At 47.6% G+C, this 18,570-nt stretch overlaps 1 protein-coding gene across 3 annotated transcripts in view; it reads left to right on the forward strand.

Annotated features, from left to right (window-relative positions):
• Positions 1–1,878: 1,878 nt before the first annotated feature.
• Positions 1,879–18,570, forward strand: part of PHACTR2 (phosphatase and actin regulator 2) — a gene marked incomplete at its 3' end in the record, with an annotated part of 260,934 nt that continues 244,242 nt past the window's right edge. For all 3 annotated transcript variants that reach the window (XM_079939433.1, XM_079939434.1, XM_079939436.1), the window contains exon 1: positions 1,879–2,671. In XM_079939433.1, the coding sequence (XP_079795559.1) occupies positions 2,458–2,671 (214 nt within the window). In that variant the 5' untranslated portion in view covers positions 1,879–2,457. The remainder of the gene's footprint in view (positions 2,672–18,570) is intronic.

The following is an 18,570-nucleotide window of genomic DNA, read 5'->3' on the forward strand; positions in this document are numbered from 1 at the left end:
TCAGTACGTTGTTTGGCAGCCAAATGCTCAAAAATGATAGTGGCAAAGCAGCCCATGCAGTAAGTAGCAGGGGCAGAAAGTCACCCTATAGATAGTGAAGGAATGCGGATGGGGAAGGGGGACTATAAGAACAGGCACTAGCAAGTGGAGGCTACTCTCTTTAGAAGCTTGGTGGTGAAAGGAAAATGCATGGAGGGAGGGAGGGCTGAGGGGTTCCTCGAGGGCATGGAGGGCACGGCACAGTGTCTGGCCCTCAAGAGGCACTCCAGTAGGTATTGACTGAGTGAAAGCTGAAATGATAAGTTACTGAATAATGAGCAGGGGAAGACTTCATGTGTTTTGGAATATTTAGTTATTCATTTATTTACCTTCAAAAGAGGTGACATACAGGATAAACCTGAAAGGGAGAAGCAGGAGGCCTGGAAGGATGGTGGAGGTGCTCTTGCTGTGAGCAATGGGGAGACTCCAGTGGGGTGAGACCCAAGCGCAGAGAAGAGGCAAATGTGCCCCAGAAAGAAGGCAGCTGACAAGGGGAGCCTAACCGCTAAGGAAGTGGACGTGAGGAGTACAGACGGCATCACCGGGTAATACAACACGCAGGATAGCAAATGATGACGAGAAACACCATCATACTCTAATGTCGATTACAAGGGAAAGGGGGAAATCCTTCCAAGGGCCCTTTCAATACTACCAAAGACCTATCTACTGAAACATTGCAAGTTAATGCTCTGAAGCAGAGGCATCTTTTTTTCTGTCCTAAACTACACAAGATAGCAACGTAGTAACACTTGAAGCCATGTAAATTTAAAGAGGTGGGAAAATAGGAGACATTTAGAGCAGGACCAGAGAAGCATGGCTGACTCTGTGGAAATGGACCTGTATTTGGAGAGTTCTCACAGCAAAACTGGGATAATAAGGCCCTTCCCAGAGTTGCTGTGAGAATGATAGGTGAAAACCCTTTTAAATCGTTACAGGCGAGCTGTTGTCATTATTATGACCTAGCTGCTACAAAGGCCTCTGTGGGAATTCATGTATCTCTCTAGCTTGCACCCTTCACTTTTGACCCCCCTTCCTCTTACCTTCTCTGCTAGGGTTTATTTTTATTTTTATTTCTTTTTATTTTTTTTGCGGTATGCAGGCCTCTCACTGTTGTGGCCTCTCCCGTTGCGGAGCAACAGGCTCTGGACATGCAGGCTCAGCGGCCATGGCTCACGGGCCCAGCCGCTCCGCGGCATGTGGGATTTTCCCGGACCGGGGCACGAACCTGTGTCCCCTGCATCAGCAGGTGGACTTTCAACCACTGTGCCACCAGGGAAGCCCTAAGGTTTACTTATTAAAAGATATCATATGTGCAAAGTGTCTGACATCACACCTGGAATATGGGGGTGTGTGTCAATCAGTGTTAAAGGCTAACCCTCTTCCCACCCCCAGCCCCCAGTCTCCTTCTCTTCCTGCTGCCTCTCTAAGGCCTGTGGGTGAACCCAGGGACCTTTGTTCCCTGCCATGAGCTTTCAGGAGTGGTGACTCCTGAGTGTGATTCTGGGCAAGTCACAACTTAGGGGCCTAATCGTGAAACTGATAAAGCTTAGGTTGCAAAATCACCAGCTGAATCAGCAATCATACAAGGCATGGTGGTAACTCACTGATTTCCAATCAACAGCAGCTGAGAGACCAGTCTTGCCACTAGAAAGCTTTGACTGAGACTTCCAATCTGTGTTAATTTATTCCGTTCTTTGGAAGCCTGGCCTTTATAAACATGACCTACGAGTCTACCCAGCAGACAGAAACCCAGGAATGTGGGCAAAGGTTGGAGGCAGAGAGGGCTTCGAGGGTAAAGGGTGAGCGGCGAAGGTCACTAGCCTTGACTTAAGGGTCTCCAGGATGGGTCACGAACGCACCAGCAAGTCCAGTGCCCTTTGGCGTTGCAGTTTCGAGTTTCGCATCCTTAAACTAGGTATTATCATTTCGGTTCCATCACAGGGAGCTCAAGGGTGTGTACATGGCCTTCCTCAAAACCCCCGCGCACCGCGCGCCCCCCCACCCCTAATGAAAATAGTATCGTTAACCTTGACCTTGCATCCCAGCTCCTGAAGCCCCAAGCTCTATTAATCTGAGGCCTGCTACCTGGGTGACGATCAGAGGGGACCCTATGGCTGCCATCCTGCAAAGGGCCGTGCCCAGGCCCTGGGGGGGTGGAGCAGCAGGCAGGTTCGCGGGCACAGAGGGCGGCCCAGCTCCGAACCCTGCGGCTTTCGCCGGCGGGAGCAAGAGCCGGCTGTAGGCGGCTCCTTCCTGTGCAAACTTTTCTGTCCTCTTCCTCCTCCCGCCCTCCCCACCAGCTTCTCGGCGCCCGGCGTCCAGCCTCCCCGCCCTTGTCGCTGCCTCGGGGTAGCCGCGCGCCGGGCAGCGCGGTCCTCGGCGCCGGCCCCACCCCGCGCTCCGGGCCGCCAGGAGCCGATGGCCGAGGCGGGCAGGAGCCCCGCGGAGCCCCCGGGAGAGCCGGCCGGGCAGGCGGCGGCCGAGGTCCCCGAGCCCGAGGCGCCCGCCCGGCCTCCAGCGCCTGCCCTGCGCCGGCTGCCCGGGGACCCGAGCCCCCGCGGCCGCTCGCAGAGCGACCTGTCGTCGTGCTCGAGTCGGGGCCGCCCGCTCCGGGTCCACATCTCCGGTTCAGGTAAGGGTAGCTCGGGCGCTGGGGGCCGGGGGTAGGGCCGGCGCGGGCAGGTGGCTGCGATGGGGACCCGGCCAGCCCGGGGCGTCAGCGGGCAATGGCCCAGCCGGCTGGCGGCGGGAGTGGAGGAGGGGCTGGGGAGGGGGGGGTCGGGGCTGGGAGAAGCTGAACTCCCCACCCCGCTGCCGGTATCCTCCTTGGTGGCCGGCGGCTCGGAACCCTCGGCGGGAGATGCTCCGCCCCGGCTGGGGCTCAGGGTGGGCGCGCGTTTCTCCCGGGCGAGACGCACCCGCCGGGATGCGGAGCGCTCCCACGCGGCCGTGCGGCTTTGCGGCGCCGGGGAGCCCCGGCTGCTCTGGTTCTTAGGCTTGTGCATCGGGAAGAGGAGGCTTCCCTCGGTCTTCAGCGCGACTTTGGTCCCTCGGAAGCGTGCGGTCCTCTCACGGTGTGGGTGGGGGCTGTGCCAGTGCGCGTCTTGAACACCCACCCAACCGCTCCTGCTTCTGAAACAAAGCCTTCCTTGGGGGTTTGCTGGTCCGAGGACCCGGAGTATGAGTTTTCCCTCCCTGTAAAGCCCCACGCAGGTGGTGGTGAGAGTTTGGCCGTGATCCTTCACTGTTTGAACCAAGCCTGGAGCCTCTGCGGTAGCACCTCCCCGCGGGTTCCCCTCTGCCCGGTGTGCACCCCCGGCTCCGGCGACTGCTCGGGGCCCCGGACGGCCAGAACCAGGCTGGGGGCCCGTGCTGCCAGCGCGGAGCTGTGTAACGCGGGGGTGGCGGGGAGGCAAATCGCTTAACCTTGTCTCTCACATCTAGGTGTTTAAAGTGGGAAGAAGAGTGTGGAACTACCACATGGGGAGGTTATGGGGGGATTAAATAATTAATGATTTTAAAATGCTTTTCAACAAAGCATTTTCTTAAGAACTGTAGAACCGTTTTTAAAAGTCCACCAGGCTTGTTAAGTTTCTGCACATCGTTTTCTGATTTGCAATCTCCGGAGGATGCGTGAAAGCTGGGAAGCTGGGACTGAAGCTAACATCAAATCTACCAGTAGCAGCGACAGGCCCTTGTAATGGTCCAGAGCTTACGCCCTACCCTCCACCACTACTCCTTCAGGGTCTGTGCTCGGGGGCCAGGCCTTGAAGCGCCCAGGCAACCTCACTCCTACCTGAAGCCTGGTTTCCCCTTAGAAAACGGCACATTTCCATACCTCTGACTCCACTCCACAGGCAAGCCAGCTCAGTTTTCCGTCAGAGCCCTCTTTCATATTCCTTTTATCTTTTTCAATTTTTCTTTATTTTTAAAAAGATTTATTTATTTATTACTTATTTATTTTAGGCTGCATCGGGTCTTAGTTGCGAGTGCCGGCTCTTCCTTGTGGTGCCCGGGCTTCTCTAGCTGTGGTGTGCGGGTTTTTTTCTCTCTCTAGTTGTGGCATGTGAGCTTAGTTGCCCCGCGGCCTGTGGCATCTTAGCTCCTGACCAGGGATGAACCTGCATCCGCTGCGTTGTAAGGCGGATTCTTTACCGCTGGACCACCAGGGAAGTCCCCTCTTACTTTTGTAATATCGCTTTTGCTGCACAACGTGTATATGTAGAAAACATCAAACGTATTGTTGATCTGACTTCGCAGATCACTTTGCTTAAAGCCGGTTGGAATTGTTAAATACAGGTAGTGGGATGTAGGTTATGGGATGTTTGTGAAGAATCTTCTGCCGGATTCATATTGTGGAAAGTATTGAGTTGAATGTATTTTTCCTCCTGGTTTTTATGTCTTTGCCAGACTGAACTTGACCCCTGGATAATCTTGATTGATTTTTTTTTTTAACAAAGATTAACCATTCAAGTGCCTCTAAAGAGGCAACTGCAAATGTGTCCAGTTGGTGACGGTAGACAAAATAAACATAGCGTGTGTCACCATTTCTCATTTTCATAGATGGAAATCGAGGCCTACACGTAGAAGAGGGGAGTAAAAACTTTTTAAATGTGTATGTGCAAAGTGCCCCTCATGTGAACTGTAAACTTCAATTTATAAAATTATTTTACCTCCAAGAGCTCTATGCCTCCTGTGTACTTTTAAAGGATATTAGGAAGTGACAGCTTTCAGCTGAGTTGTCCCCTGCACCCCACGATGCTGACCCATGTGTGAAAGAGTGAACTTCTACGTGAGTGTGAAAACATTCCTTGACCATAGGGTAGCCCAGTTTCTAGGCCCTCCCCAGAAGTTCTGGGCACACAAGCGGGCAGTATCCAAAGCGAGATCATATGTGGCCTGGGCAGAGCCAGCCCCAGGCCAGCAGCCCCGGTGTCACCTCAGAATCTTGGACCCTACCCCAGACCTACTTAATCCCAGTCTGCATTTCACAAGATCCCCAGGTTGTTATAGGAACATTCACGTTTGAGAAGCATTACTGTCTGCCACTGGTTTGCAAAGTTGGTTACACATAGGAGTCCCTTGGCAAGTTAAAAAAAACCACCACCACCAAAATCACAGCAAAACAATTCATGGCTAGGTCCCAGTCCCAGAGATTCTGATTTAATTGGCATCAGGTGATTCTAATGTGTGGCAAGCTTTGGGAACCACCGTGCTATGGCCTATATATCAGCATGACTTGCTGCCATATATATTGTGATATTGTGACCAGGGTTGGCCTGGGCAAGTGTAAGGCTGAAGGCTTTGGTTTGGTACCTTCTCACATCCCTACTGGTATTCTCCTCTGCTGCTTCCACCTCCCAAGTGGCTTTTCTCACTCCCTTTTTTGATTTCAGCTAGTTGCCAGTAAGTCCTTCCCAAGGGTTAATTACTAATAATGAGTTAATTACCTGGTGGGAGTCTTTGGGAGAGTGTTGAGGGGGGAGGGAACTTTGCAGTGGTGCGTGGCTGGGAGGGGGCAGAGGAGGAGAGGGGGGAGAAGACTGCAAAATGTTCACCAAGGGTTGTCAGAGAAGAGCCTCACTCCAGAGCAAACGGCCATCCCCATCAGTCACCCCACATCCCAGCACTGCTTCCTTTCTGCCCTTCTGTCCGTAAAAGAATAATAAAAACTATGAAACTCGAAGTTTTTGCCTATTATGCCAATAAGAGACGATCCAATCCAAAAAAATATTTTTAGAAGACCAGCTCTGTACTTGGCACTCTATTGATGCTGTGGAGATATCACAAGAGAATCCACTTTCTGTTTGTACTTTATTACTGGGTTTTTGTCAAGAAAAGCATCTCAGGCTTCAATGGCTTTTATTTAACTTGTGATTTGAATAGTTAATTTTTCACGTGATAAACATGCATGTACTTTGTCAGCAAAATCTCTAGTTTTAAATTTTAAAATCCATACAAAACGTGAAGAAAGCCATATATTTTCAAATAAGTACATTTTAAAAATATAACTGAAGTAAAATTGGAATTGATACATCAGCCCTGTTTTGAGCTTAGAAAAACATTGCTTTATGGTTTTGAATTCACTGTTCTGGAATTCAACAGAAGTTCCGGATTTTTAAAATCTAGTATTTCTTTGTAAATAAAGTGGTATTTTATCCATTAAAAAAAATAAAATCCCAAAGCAAAGTTTTCATGATATATGGACAGGTGTTCTCTTAATTTTCAGGTCAATCTTCTTCTGCATTGAGAACTTTAATATATTCAGTGGGTTCTGATGGTCTTTTCTGATAAGCCCAATGTTTAGTAAGTCAAGAGCCTTAGGACACAGTTCAGGACTTACTCCTATTGTAAGCGCTCATCAAGTACTGACTGTGGACCTACTGTGTACCAAGCGCTGTGCTGGACCCACTGGGCTGTAGGAGTACCAACAGGCGTTTGCTGTCTTCAAGCTATGACTCTTAGTCTTGCACATAGGGCTGCACAGGACAGAAAACGTTTGAGCCACCTTAAAAAGGGAGGTATGAGCAGATGGGCCATTTCATCAGCTTGGTGTCCAGACACAGTCTCATCTCTTTTGGTACCCTGATTCATCCCTCCGGCATCCCTTTGCCCTAGTATACATAGGTATGTAGGTAATGGCAAATCCAGTATCTTTGTCTCGAGTCTTTCATCGCTGGTGTGTTCAGTGCCTAGTGGAGTGAGAATCTAGTAACCTAGATGTTCTGTCCATCCATACCTGCTACTACCTGGCCACTGCCGCGAGGTGCTGCTGTCCAAGACGGGTTCTGCAGTTGACGGTCACCTGTCCCATTGGGGGAAGTCCTCGTTGTCCACACCTTGCCGGTGCTCCCAGAGTGCCTTCCACTGCCCTCTAAGGTTCTAACTACTCCAGTTGGTGTTTGCATGCTCAGCCTTTGTTATCCAAAGCATAATGACATGCCATGCGGGGTGGGGAGTCCCAAGGGAACTCTTGGGCCCCATCACAGCGGGGCCGGAGCAGCCCTAGGCAAGAGCAATGGATGCCGGCTCACTTTCCATTCACATAACTCAGAGTGGTTTTTTTTTTTTTTACCAAAAAAAGACCATTTGGCTCTGGGTGTACTTTCTGTCCCTGCCTTCTCACAGGAGAGTAAAACCATCCTGCCGGGAAAAGCAGGGCAGCCTGGGCAGGGCAGACAAGGGGGGCTCAAATGCAGCCTGTGCCCTGCCCTGGCCAAGCTATACAGTCTGGGGTGGACCTGCATGCCCCCACCTCCTCCAAGAAGGGAACCTTTTTCTTTGTGCAAAGGCTGTGGGCTTCCCATCCAGCTAGGAGCTGCCCACTGGTCAGGCTTCATCCCAGAAGGGGCGCCTTTATCTAACGCTCCCACAGTCACCCTATAAGCCAAGGTGGTCCTGTGCCCGAGGTTAAGACATTTTAAAACTCAGCATCACCTGTTACCCTGCAGCAGAGGCTGAAACGCTAAAAATCATCTTCAGCTGTTAGGTAAGGACATGCCTGTTAAGCCAGGTTGCACTTGACCTGGAGCTGAGACCAGAGAGCTGTCGGGAACGGAGGCGGCCCTACGGACCAGTTCCTCTTTCTCTTCTAGCGCTTCCTCAGGGATGGCGCGGCCTCCCCGACTCTCAGCTTCTCTTTGCCTCTCTGCTTCCTAATCCGAACAGATTCTCCTGGTGAGAGTCTGTTTTGTGGGTGTTTCCTCATCCATCTACTCACACAAACCCTACCTCATAGCTCCTACCTCCCCACCACAGCTTACCTTCACTTCCTCTTGGTTCTTGTCCGTATTTTACCTGGACAACTTTCTTCGTGTTTTTCAGTTCAGATTCCCTAGAGCAGATCCACTGTTTAAAGCCATAGGTCATAGGTCACACAGAGGTCACAGAGACATTGTCTGTCTTGATCCGATACCCACCCAAACTCAAGCCAGTTGTGGCCTGGAGGGTGAAGTCTTCACTTAGTGCCAATAAGGTCACTTAAGAAGAAGTGAGCCGGGGCAGTTTCATTCATTCATTCAACTAATATTTATCGAGGTGAGAGGCCTGCTATGTGCCAGTCACTGTTCTAGGCTCTGGGTGTACAGAGATGAGCAGACATGGTTCTGCAATTTGGGGAGTAAGAATGAAAGCAGAAAGGATGTGGCTGGCTAGAGACAGCAGCATGTGTAGTGGTCTAAGCCATTGTTATTTGCCATGTGTATGCTCAAAAAATGACTGGTGATGGTGGTGATGACTCTTGTTCTTATTTTCAGAGGATGCCTGAAGAGCGAATTATACCTAAACTGGGGAAGCTTTGGTTGGCATCAGTAGTTCAGTAGTAGCTCTGAGACTGCTGGCAAAGCTGTGGATTTGTTTCGAGCTCCAGCCACTGCAGGTGGTACACTAGGTGAGGCAGCATATCTTGATTTTTTCTTCGTTCATTCAGTCAACAAACAGCTAGTGGGCTAAACACAGGGGCTGTAAAGACATCCCTAAAGGAACAGTGGGGGGAAGACAGGCAGTCTTCCAAGTCTGAGCTATGACTTGTGCCCAGTCCTGGGCCCGGGGGAGAACCTAGAAGGCTCAGCTATAGGAAATGGCTTGGGGGAGGGTAATCAGGAAGGGCTTCCGGGAGGAGGTGAACCTATACTATCTCCAGGCAAGAGGAGGAACAGGAAGATGGAGAAGGAGTGTTTGGGGAGAGGAAAGAGTACAGAAAAAACACCAAGGCCTGAAACAACCCGGCATCATCAGAAAACACTCAGCAGTAGGGTCCTGGGGGAGAGAAGGGAGGTTAGGGTGCTAGGCCAAGGCCAGAGAATGAGAACTTCCTGTGTCTGAATGCTTCCCGGCAGACACAATTTAGGTGACATTTGTAAGGCATTTGCAAGCTTGATAGGGGGCGTGTTCGGAGTGTATTCTGACATGGACACTGAGGGAGATGGTGGGGAGAACACAGCCAGCTGAGATTCGAGACACAGAACCACGGTTATTATCAGTGTGATCCTGGTCAGCTTACTCCCCCTCCTTCCGCTTGGCTTCCTTATATCTGACCTGGAAATGATGAGTAACGGTAACGCCTAGCTCATAGGGTTCATGTGAGGCTGAAAGTGTGAAAGTGCTTTTGGACTTTAGAGTGCCATGTAAATGGCGGCACCTTGGGCACCCGGCTGTGACAGGACTTACTATGGTGTAGTTGACTGTGCTTCCTTCCTTGTGCTGTAACAGCACTGAAAACAGAGATTATGTTTAGTTGAGTTTTGCATTCTCAGTGCCAGATACGGGGCCTGGTATATAGTAGGTGCTTACTAAATATTTATGGACTTAATGCATGAATTCCCTAAAAGTCAGTTCTTTTGACATGAAGTCATAAATCAAAAAACTAGGCGAAGTGAGAAAAAATATAAATGGAAAGTTGGATAGAAGCTATGATTTCCAAATGTTTAAAACACACACACACACACACACAAAACCCAAAATTAACTAGACTGTTTTTGAAGAGCTGTTGACGAAATCCTGAGCACTTCCTTGGGAGTATTGTGTGAACCTTGCTTCACAATATCTTCATAAAAGTAGTTCGTGAAAGGGAAGTCGTGAATGTCAGTCCAGCCTCGGGCTGGTGTCGGGGATTCTGCAGCCTCCTTGCAGGGCAGTGCTGGGTGTTGGATGCAAGAGCGTAGGCAAGAGGGCTTAGAAGGAAGTGAACTTTAACACGAATCCAGTCCTGCATATTTGTACACGCTATCACATTTCATCTTCATAGCAACCCTGTGACATAGCTAAGTATCAGCTCCACTTTTTAGATAAGGAACCTGGCTTCAGAAAAATGGAATAACACACCCAGTCCCACAGGTAGCAGGGAAGTAGTAGAACAGATATTCAAATCTTTATGACTTCAAAGCTCACGCTCTTTTCCTTACCTAACAGAACCTTAGTGCACAGCCATCGCCACTCAGGGAAAACGACTCGTATGTACCCCACCACCAGGGAGGAAATCCAGTTATGTATTACTCTACAAATACTATTCTGAGATCATCAGAATAAACATGTTTCCATCAAAAGGTCATTTTCAGGCCCCAGCCAGTTGTCTGTCTATTTTAAGGTCTATCCAACACTTCAGATTTCTAGTATAAACAACAAATTTGGATTAACTGTAACGGGATTCTGGGATCCTGTATTTTCAGGCAAGCATGCTTCAGTGATCGTTACTGAGGTGCGTTCTTTTAACCTAAAACGACTCAATCTTGGAGTCATGTGTGTAATTCATGCCCAGGAACCCTATCTTGTCTCAGAGTACAAGTGTAGTTTCAGTTACAGTGAAGCTCAGGAAGAAAACCCTGAAGCAGCTTTAGTGTTTTTAAAACACCCTCCTGGCTGACTCATTACCTTTGATCACACTAGCTGAAATTTGCAGGGAGAAGTGGGTTGCAAGGCTTGCCTTAGAAAGGTTTCTGAGATCTAGCTCACTGCGTGACCTATTGGCTAAAACTTGACATTTATATACCTTACTTAGCAGTTTCTCGATGCCTCTGTGAAGGCTTGAGAAAAAGTAGCTGTTGCTTACCCCTCATAACAGGAAGAAACCTGTGACTTAAAGAAAAGTGCGTTATCCATCCCCAGAGCTCAGGGCTCTTACTAGGGTGGGAATATCATCGGTGTGACGCTTCCATTCTGGATCAGCAGCTCACGTATTTTAAGCATGTGACGTATAATTTGTGGCCACGATTCAGGTCATCAGGCTGGTCTGTAATCTTTTGCCTTCATGTATATTGTAACCTACCTGAATGGCGTCTTCTTTATCGGTCTTATTTCTATTAGATAATAATTGAGTAACCTAAACATCAATAACAAACATTTGTCAAATCCTTCTTCTCCAACCTACTGGGCTTTATAAATCTTTGATTGCTGCTTCTCTAGATGAAGAGGACAGAAAGATTTGATGATGACAAAGAACATGATTTGTATTTAATAAATGTAATAGAACTTATGTCTTCAAATGAATGTTATCTTTTAGAATTGTCATATACTTATTCCAATTATGGAAGATATGCTTATTTCAATTAGGATTCTGCTGGGTAAAACAGTGTTTCTAACAAAAGCTTTATGATTAAAATATTCAATCCCTCATTTTATCCACTTTCCCTGGTTACAGCACGACTGTAGCTCTTTCTAAAAATCATGTCTAACTTTCAGAGACATGGATTTACTGTCAGTGGGGAAGATTTGAAGAGACATTCCAGAAGTGGCCAGGATAGTGGCCACATTGTGGGAATACATATACTGTCTCCCAGCATGATTATTTTGGTGGGAATAACAATCATTTGGACATCTAAGTCATTCATGTTACTTTATGGTAATACTTCATACCCCCAGAATATATAACAATTCGATTTAGTGTGTGGTAATCAAGCAGGTCAGTTTGGGCCATTAACGTAGTGACTCTGAGGTTAAGAAAGTAAAGGAGACAATGTGACATCTGTGGGAGGGCTTCAGTAAGGCATGAATGAGAAGATTATTAAGTGATAGCAAGGATTTGCTCAAAATGAACAATTTTCCATAGCCAGGATTAGAGACTCCCTTGTTCAAAAGAAGTTTTTGTTTTTGTTTGTATAAGGATATAAGAGCAGTTCAAAACCAATAGGTAGAGTTGTGTATCATGAGGACCCAGAACCAGGAGCTGATAAATTGCCTGTGGCCAAGAAGGGTACTCTTTCACCATCTCTCCATCACTTTTTTCCCCTAGGGCTCTATCCATCTATCTACCTATCTATCTATCTATCTACCCATCTATCTATCTTCCCGTCCATCCATGCATCCAGCCATCCATGCATCCAGCCATACCAGATTCTCTGCTATTACAAGCACGCGTTTCCTCAGTTTCCGCATTCACACGTCTTCAGTTAGAGCAAACAGAGACTCGTTGGTGTCCTTGGATCCAGTTCCAAATGCCCAGCCTGGGTCAGGTAGCCATTCCCATAACCAGCAATATCCATTGTACGGGACAAGCAAGGCTGCTGGCACGCACTCTTATAGTTGCGGGCAGGATAGTTCTTAGATTAGAGATGGTTAGGATGGGAAAACACACCAACGGTATCCACTACCTCAGTGTACCAGAGAACCGGCAAAGTGAGGAATTCCTGGGCTTCTGGGAAGTGAAAGTGCCACTGAAAAAAGCCAAATGCCTATTAGGCTCAGAAAGAAGAAGGAGAGTGGGGTGGAGAGAGGGACAAATTAGGAATATGGGATTAACAGATACAGACTACTATACATGAACTAGATAAGCAATAAGGATTTACTGTATAGTACAGGAAATTATACTCAATATCTTGTAATAACCTACAATGGAATGTAATCTGCAAACAAAAACAAAACCCAAGACGAATCACTGTGCTGCACACCTGAAATTAACACAGTATTGTAAATCAGCTGTACTTCAATTAAAAAATAAATTAGGGCTTCCCTGGTGGCGCAGTGGTTGAGAGTCCGCCTGCCGATGCAGGGGACATGGGTTCGTACCCTGGTCTGGGAAGATCCCACATGGTGCGGAGCAGCTGGGCCCGTGAGCCATGGCCGCTGAGCCTGTGCATCCGGAGCCTGTGCTCCACAACGGGAGAGGCCACAACAGTGAGAGGCCCGCGTACCATAAAAAAAAAAAAATAAATAAATAAATTAACTAAAAAAGAGTGGGGTAATAAAATTGGATTGAATAAGGAAACAGTTGTCTATGATGAAGCGGATGTTCTGCAGCACAGCGGGGTGTTTTGGAGTTATGGCGAAGGAAGCAAGAAGGAGGGATCTTCCTAGGGAACAAGGTAAGAGTAGCAGGATGATGGAAGTCGTTGGCCGGGGTACAGAGTGGGGACACCTGTTGGAGGGGTGGGTCACAAGGGCAGATCTTACGGATTGAGGAGTGTGAAGTACACGGCGGAGATGGTTTGGGTGTGAAGACAGACAATCTCTCTCTTGGCCGATTGATGGGATACCCCATGTCTCCCTCCACAACCACCACACCAGCTGCAGGGTGCACATAATCGTGGTGCCACCTAGGCCCCTTGTATTTCCATTCAGCCCTCATTGGTCATTCACCAGACATCCTCCACCCCGCATTCCTTTAGGAGCGGTAACAATGGGTCTCACACAGCAGATCAGGCCTGTGCCTCTTTCCAAATGGAACCCTGAGGCAGTGAGGCTGATTCAAACCCTGGCTCTCTGTGGATTACGTTCTCCCAGAGGGTGACCCTGGCTTCTGGGGCCTGTTTGGGGTGTGGGATGGCATTCCTCTGGCCTGATCTGATAAAACATTTCTTAGCATAGGTATAGGGTTGGCATTAGGTCACATGCAATTATCCAGATCACGATTGGTAGTTTTTCACTGGGATGATGTTTCTTTAGGCAGCTGACAAATTCCCAGCGGGCTGGGAGATGAAAAATGTCTGTGGCCTCAGGCAATGGCAAGATGGGAGTGTCTGCCCAGGCCCAGGAATACACTGGAGGGACCAGCAGTTGCCAGGAAGCTGCAGAAAGGAAAAAGCAGGTGTTTTGAAATTTCTAGTGCCGGAAAACTTACCTTGTGCATCAAAATCTGTGTGTAAATGTCCCCCCATCCCACCGTCCCGCTTTCGGCTGCCTGACTACCACTCCCCCCTTCTGTTTCTGCACACACATGCTTTAACTGCTGCTCTCTGAGCCCTCTCCCTCCAAGGCGTCCCTTGATGTTCATGTTCGCAGGCCCTCACCTGTGTTAGACTCTTACTGAGGCTGGGGGTGGAGATGTCTCGATATGATTCAGCTGGTCCCTGTGCCCCAGCAAGGAAGCCCTTAATCCCAGGCTGTGGTTTTCAGCCATCATCACCTTGCCGCTCTGCTCATAGCCAACAAGCAACAAAGGCATGCCACAAACGATGAAAAATTAGAGTCCTAGTCAGACCCCCCCCCCCGGAAGCCCTAAGTCCACCATTTTCTTCTAGAAGGGGTGATGTTTCGGTGCATCAGTGGACAACTACATCAACCTGCTGTAATGGCCTGTTGACCAGAGCTCTCACCTGAGTCCACATCTGATTTAGGTGACAGGGTTACAGTCTCCAGTTTCTCAAATGTCACTGTGCTTATGAATCACCTGAGGATCTCGTTGCAGTTCAGTAGGGGTGGAGATTGAGCTTCTGCATTTTCTTATAGGCTTCTAAGTTTTGCTGATACGGCTGGCCCATGAACCACGCTTTGAGGAGCAAACCTCTGGAGAGCGTCCACTGGGCTTGTCAACTACTTTAAGGATGGATTCCTTCTAGCACTAATGTAGCTTACAATTCCATCCGTGGAAACTTCTATACTGCTTGAAAGTCTACTCTTGCTTTCCTGTTTGGTAAACCCGACTATGTATTATTTATAAGAGGTGGAAGCTCTGAAAGATTTAGTGAGAGGAACCTGTAGAACTTCCACCCATGCAGGATATTTTGCTTCAAGAGTGCCCATGTCAGTGGGTTCCTGGGATTCTATCTGTACAGTCTTCATGCGTCTAGTGTCTAGCGGGTTTTCAGATGGTAGGATGAAGAGATGGAGATAGAATCTTTTTTGAGATACAACTTTCATATAACATTGTATTAAGTTTAGGTGTACAACATAATGATTGATGTATGTATGTGTTGTGAAATGATTAGCACAATAAGTTTAGTTGAAATCCATCCCTGCCTTCAGTTACAAAAAAATTTATTGTCATGATGAGAACTGTTAAGATCTACTCTCTTAGCAACTTTCAAATACACAGTACAGTACTGTTCGCTATGGTCACCATGCTGTACATTACACCCCAGGACTTATTTACCTTATAATTGGAAGTTCGCACCCTTTGACCCAGAATTTTAAACTTTGACCCAGAATTTTTTTTTTAACCTAAGATGAAAACACTTTCATCACTGGAAACTCATGACTCAAATCTAGTTTTTGAGATGGCATTACTCCAAACATGGAAAGACATGAGTAAATGATGAATATGCACGTTTGAAAAGCTTTACATCTGTGTAAAGCTTTACATTTCTCATTCCTCATTTCTCAGTGTCTGTGATGCCTTTTGTAGAGAAGAGGGAGGGGCTGAAGGGGACTGGAGTTGAGGTTATTGATGCCCAGACCAGGGCTTCTCATGGATGTGGGAAGGAAGGGAGGCCTCAGGAACTTCTGCCCTGATGGGCTGGGCATGATCCTCCTTCCAAGGAGACTGCAGATGCTAAGATGGACCTGAGGATCAGAATGTTGGTGGTCCCTCTGAGAATCACAAGGCTGCTGGAAAATATGCAGATTTGAGGAAGTAATAAGCAGATATGTTAGTTTAGTCACCTGTGGTTGATGTTACAGTCCCCACAGAAAATACCCTTTAGGAGTGAGAAGTATAACAGTGGGGAGAAGCCACAGCTCTAAATGGAGAACTTTCACTTATCGCGTCAATCATGTAGCAGTTTAGTATCGCCTTGGGTAGTGCCAGAATTTTCCTACCTAACCACTTCGTTCAACAAATAATTATTAAAGCAACCACTGTGCAGTAAACTTTAACTTCTCCTATGAGTATAGACTGTCTCCGATCTCTTTGAGTGCAGCATTTGAGTATTAGACTTTTGTAATCTCCGTACTACCTCACTTATAGTAGTTGCTTATAAAGCATGTGTTAGAAGTGACAGATTATACTTGGGACAGCTTGCAGTCACCTAAAAGTGGTGAGAAGGCACAGCTGAAAAAAAAAATGAGAAGAATAAGGGAGAAAGAGTATAGTGAGGTTGAGTAGCAGCAGTCAGATCACCTAAGAGAACCTAGAGAATAAACACTGAAAAGACATCATTGGATGGCATCGGAAAAAATGTCCTGGAATTCATAGCCAAAGCACTTTCATTGAAGTTTGGGGAATGGAGACCCAGAGAGGCACGGGGGGAATTGGGTTGAAGGGTAGTTTCAACACCAGGGCCATAGATGGAAATAAAGGGTGGGAAGTAGAGGAAATAACCGTCAACAACAAAAGTCTTTCTGTGAAGCAGATACTTTTCACACAGTACTTTGCAATAATCGTTCGTTAGCATGGTATTCTGTGCTCGGTCCTTTACGGTTATGGAGGATATTAAGCATGTAGCAGATGGTGCTCTATCAGGATTAAAAACAAATCGAAGATAAGTGTAGGAAGTGTAGGAAGACTGGAATGATCTGTGATAGTCGGGCACCTGTCACTTGCCAGGTATTTAAAGAGTGAAGTGAGCAATATATTTCATCCAAAAGCTTAAACATGCTTATCCCAGCCTGGAAATGTGCCTGTAGGACTAAAACCCACACACGTTTGTCCATCCATCAGTGATGTTCAGCAGGTATTTACTGAGTCTCTATTATGTGCCAGTAAGAAAACAAAATCCAGCCCTTGGAGCCTATATTACAGTGGGGAATGTTAAACATAAACAAAGCCTGTTGCTAGTGAAAGTGGAAAGGACAGATTTTGAGCAGTAACATTCTAAGGAATAGGGAAAAGAGTCCAGGATGGACTGAACTTGACTTCAGTTTGTACAGAGGTGACTGGGTGTTTTAAAGGGAGAAGGAGGTGGAATTCCCTGGTGGTCCAGTGATTAGGACTGCACGCTTCCACTGCAGGGGTAACAAGTTCGATCCCTGGTTGGGGAACCAAGATCCCACAAGCCGTGCAGCGCAGCCAAAATATATGTGTGTGTGTGTGTGTGTGTGTGTGTGTGTGTGTGTGTGTGTGTGTGTGTGTGTGTATTATATATAAAAAATATTTTAAAAACGGAAGAAGGGGGGCTTCCCTGGTGGCGCCCCGGTTGAGAGTCCGCCTGCCGATGCAGGGAACGCGGGTTCGTGCCCCGGTCCGGGAAGGTCCCACATGCCGCGGAGCGGCTGGGCCCGTGAGCCATGGCCGCTGAGCCTGCGCGTCCGGAGCCTGTGCTCCGCAACGGGAGAGGCCACAACAGTGAGAGGCCCGCGTACCACAAAAAAAAAAAAAAAAAAAAAAAAAAGGAAGGAGGAGGGAGTAGTGAGGGGAGTGGGCAGGGACTCAGTAGGGTCAGGAAGTTGAAAAATTACAAGAAGTGTGAAAAAGGGGCGTTGGTCCATGTGAAACTAGTTTGGGCTTGTTCGCTGGTGCTCATCCCTTATCACTTATGGAAGTTAGGCTCCTACCCTCCCACAGAGGCTGGGAGGCAGGGGACCCTATCTTCAGATTGGTTGGAACAAATAGTAAATTCTTTGGCAGCCTTGAGTTTTCTCAGGCAGGCACTTTAAGGGGGGCTGGGGCCATCCTAGGGAAGCAGCCTTGAGCCATTAGAAACAACGTTAGCGTTAGTTCAAATATTTACAGGCTAAGATTGAGGCCTAGTCAGGAAGAGGGCTCAGAGGAGCTCCGCTAAAGTTTGGCCATGGAGAGAATCTTTGTCATTGGAGAGAGACGGTAAACAAAATAAATTTAAAAATAACAGATGGTGATAACAAAGTGTGGGAGAGACAGGGAATCTTGGGGTGGAGGTATGGAGATCGCAACCTTAGATATGGTAGTCAATGCGGGCCTCACTAAAAGGCACCACTGGAGGAAAGCTGTGAGAGAAGTGATGGTGAGAGACCTGGGGATACCTGAGGGAAAAGCCTTCCGGGCAGAGGGAAGACAAGGGCGAAGCCTCAGAGGCAGGGATTTTTTCTGTGTCTGAGAAACAGAAAAGAGGCCCAAAGGGTAAAGTGTGTTGACAAGAACGGTAGGAGGCCATGGACCTCTGTGGACTGTTGTATATGGATGTCGATTTTTCTGAGTGAGATGGGAAGTCAGTGGAAGGTTTGGGCAGAGGGATGCCATGTTCTCTGATGAAGCAAATGTGGACGGTGAACTCGGGGAGACAACTGCTTCATACCAATATCCACTGAAGAGTGAGGCCACAGGTCTGACAGGGCTGTGATGTCTCCTCTTCTTTCCCTCTCCCCTTAGTTAATGGGCAGTAATTAGCAAATTAGCGGGGCACTTTAAATGTTCTGCGAAAGTAGCTGAACTAATCAAAGACCTTCAGACTTCCTCGTCTGACCCCAACAATTCGTGCTGAGATTGAAGAACACCCGAAACAACGTTTTCCACTTTTCCAGCCTCAGCAAAATCAATCTGTATTTTTTCCATCATTAAAATACACAATACATTCTTGACACAGATACGTATGAAAGAAGAAGTGTAATTCCTCTCACATCCCCCCAACCTCACCTGTCTTCAGCTGGTGTCCTTTTAGACTGCTTCTATGGAAATACACATGAATATATAGGAATCATTTTTTTCTTCACAAATTTGGAATTATGCGATGCATAATCTATGCAAACTGCACTTTTTAGTCAAAAGTTTCTTGGACGTGCTTTCATGTCAATATACATGATTTTATCTCACTCATTTTAAAGTTCAGAAAATGTCACAGCCTAGCTGTATCATATTTTGTATAAGCACTTCCCTGTTGATAAACATTGCATTTTCCTCTGCATTTGTGTGTGTGTGTGTGTGTGTGTGTGTGTGTGTGTGTGTGTGTGTGTGCAGTACGCGGGCCTCTC

This window comes from Stenella coeruleoalba, assembly GCF_951394435.1.
Source record: "Stenella coeruleoalba genome assembly, chromosome: 12".
Taxonomy (NCBI): Eukaryota; Metazoa; Chordata; class Mammalia; order Artiodactyla; family Delphinidae; genus Stenella; species Stenella coeruleoalba.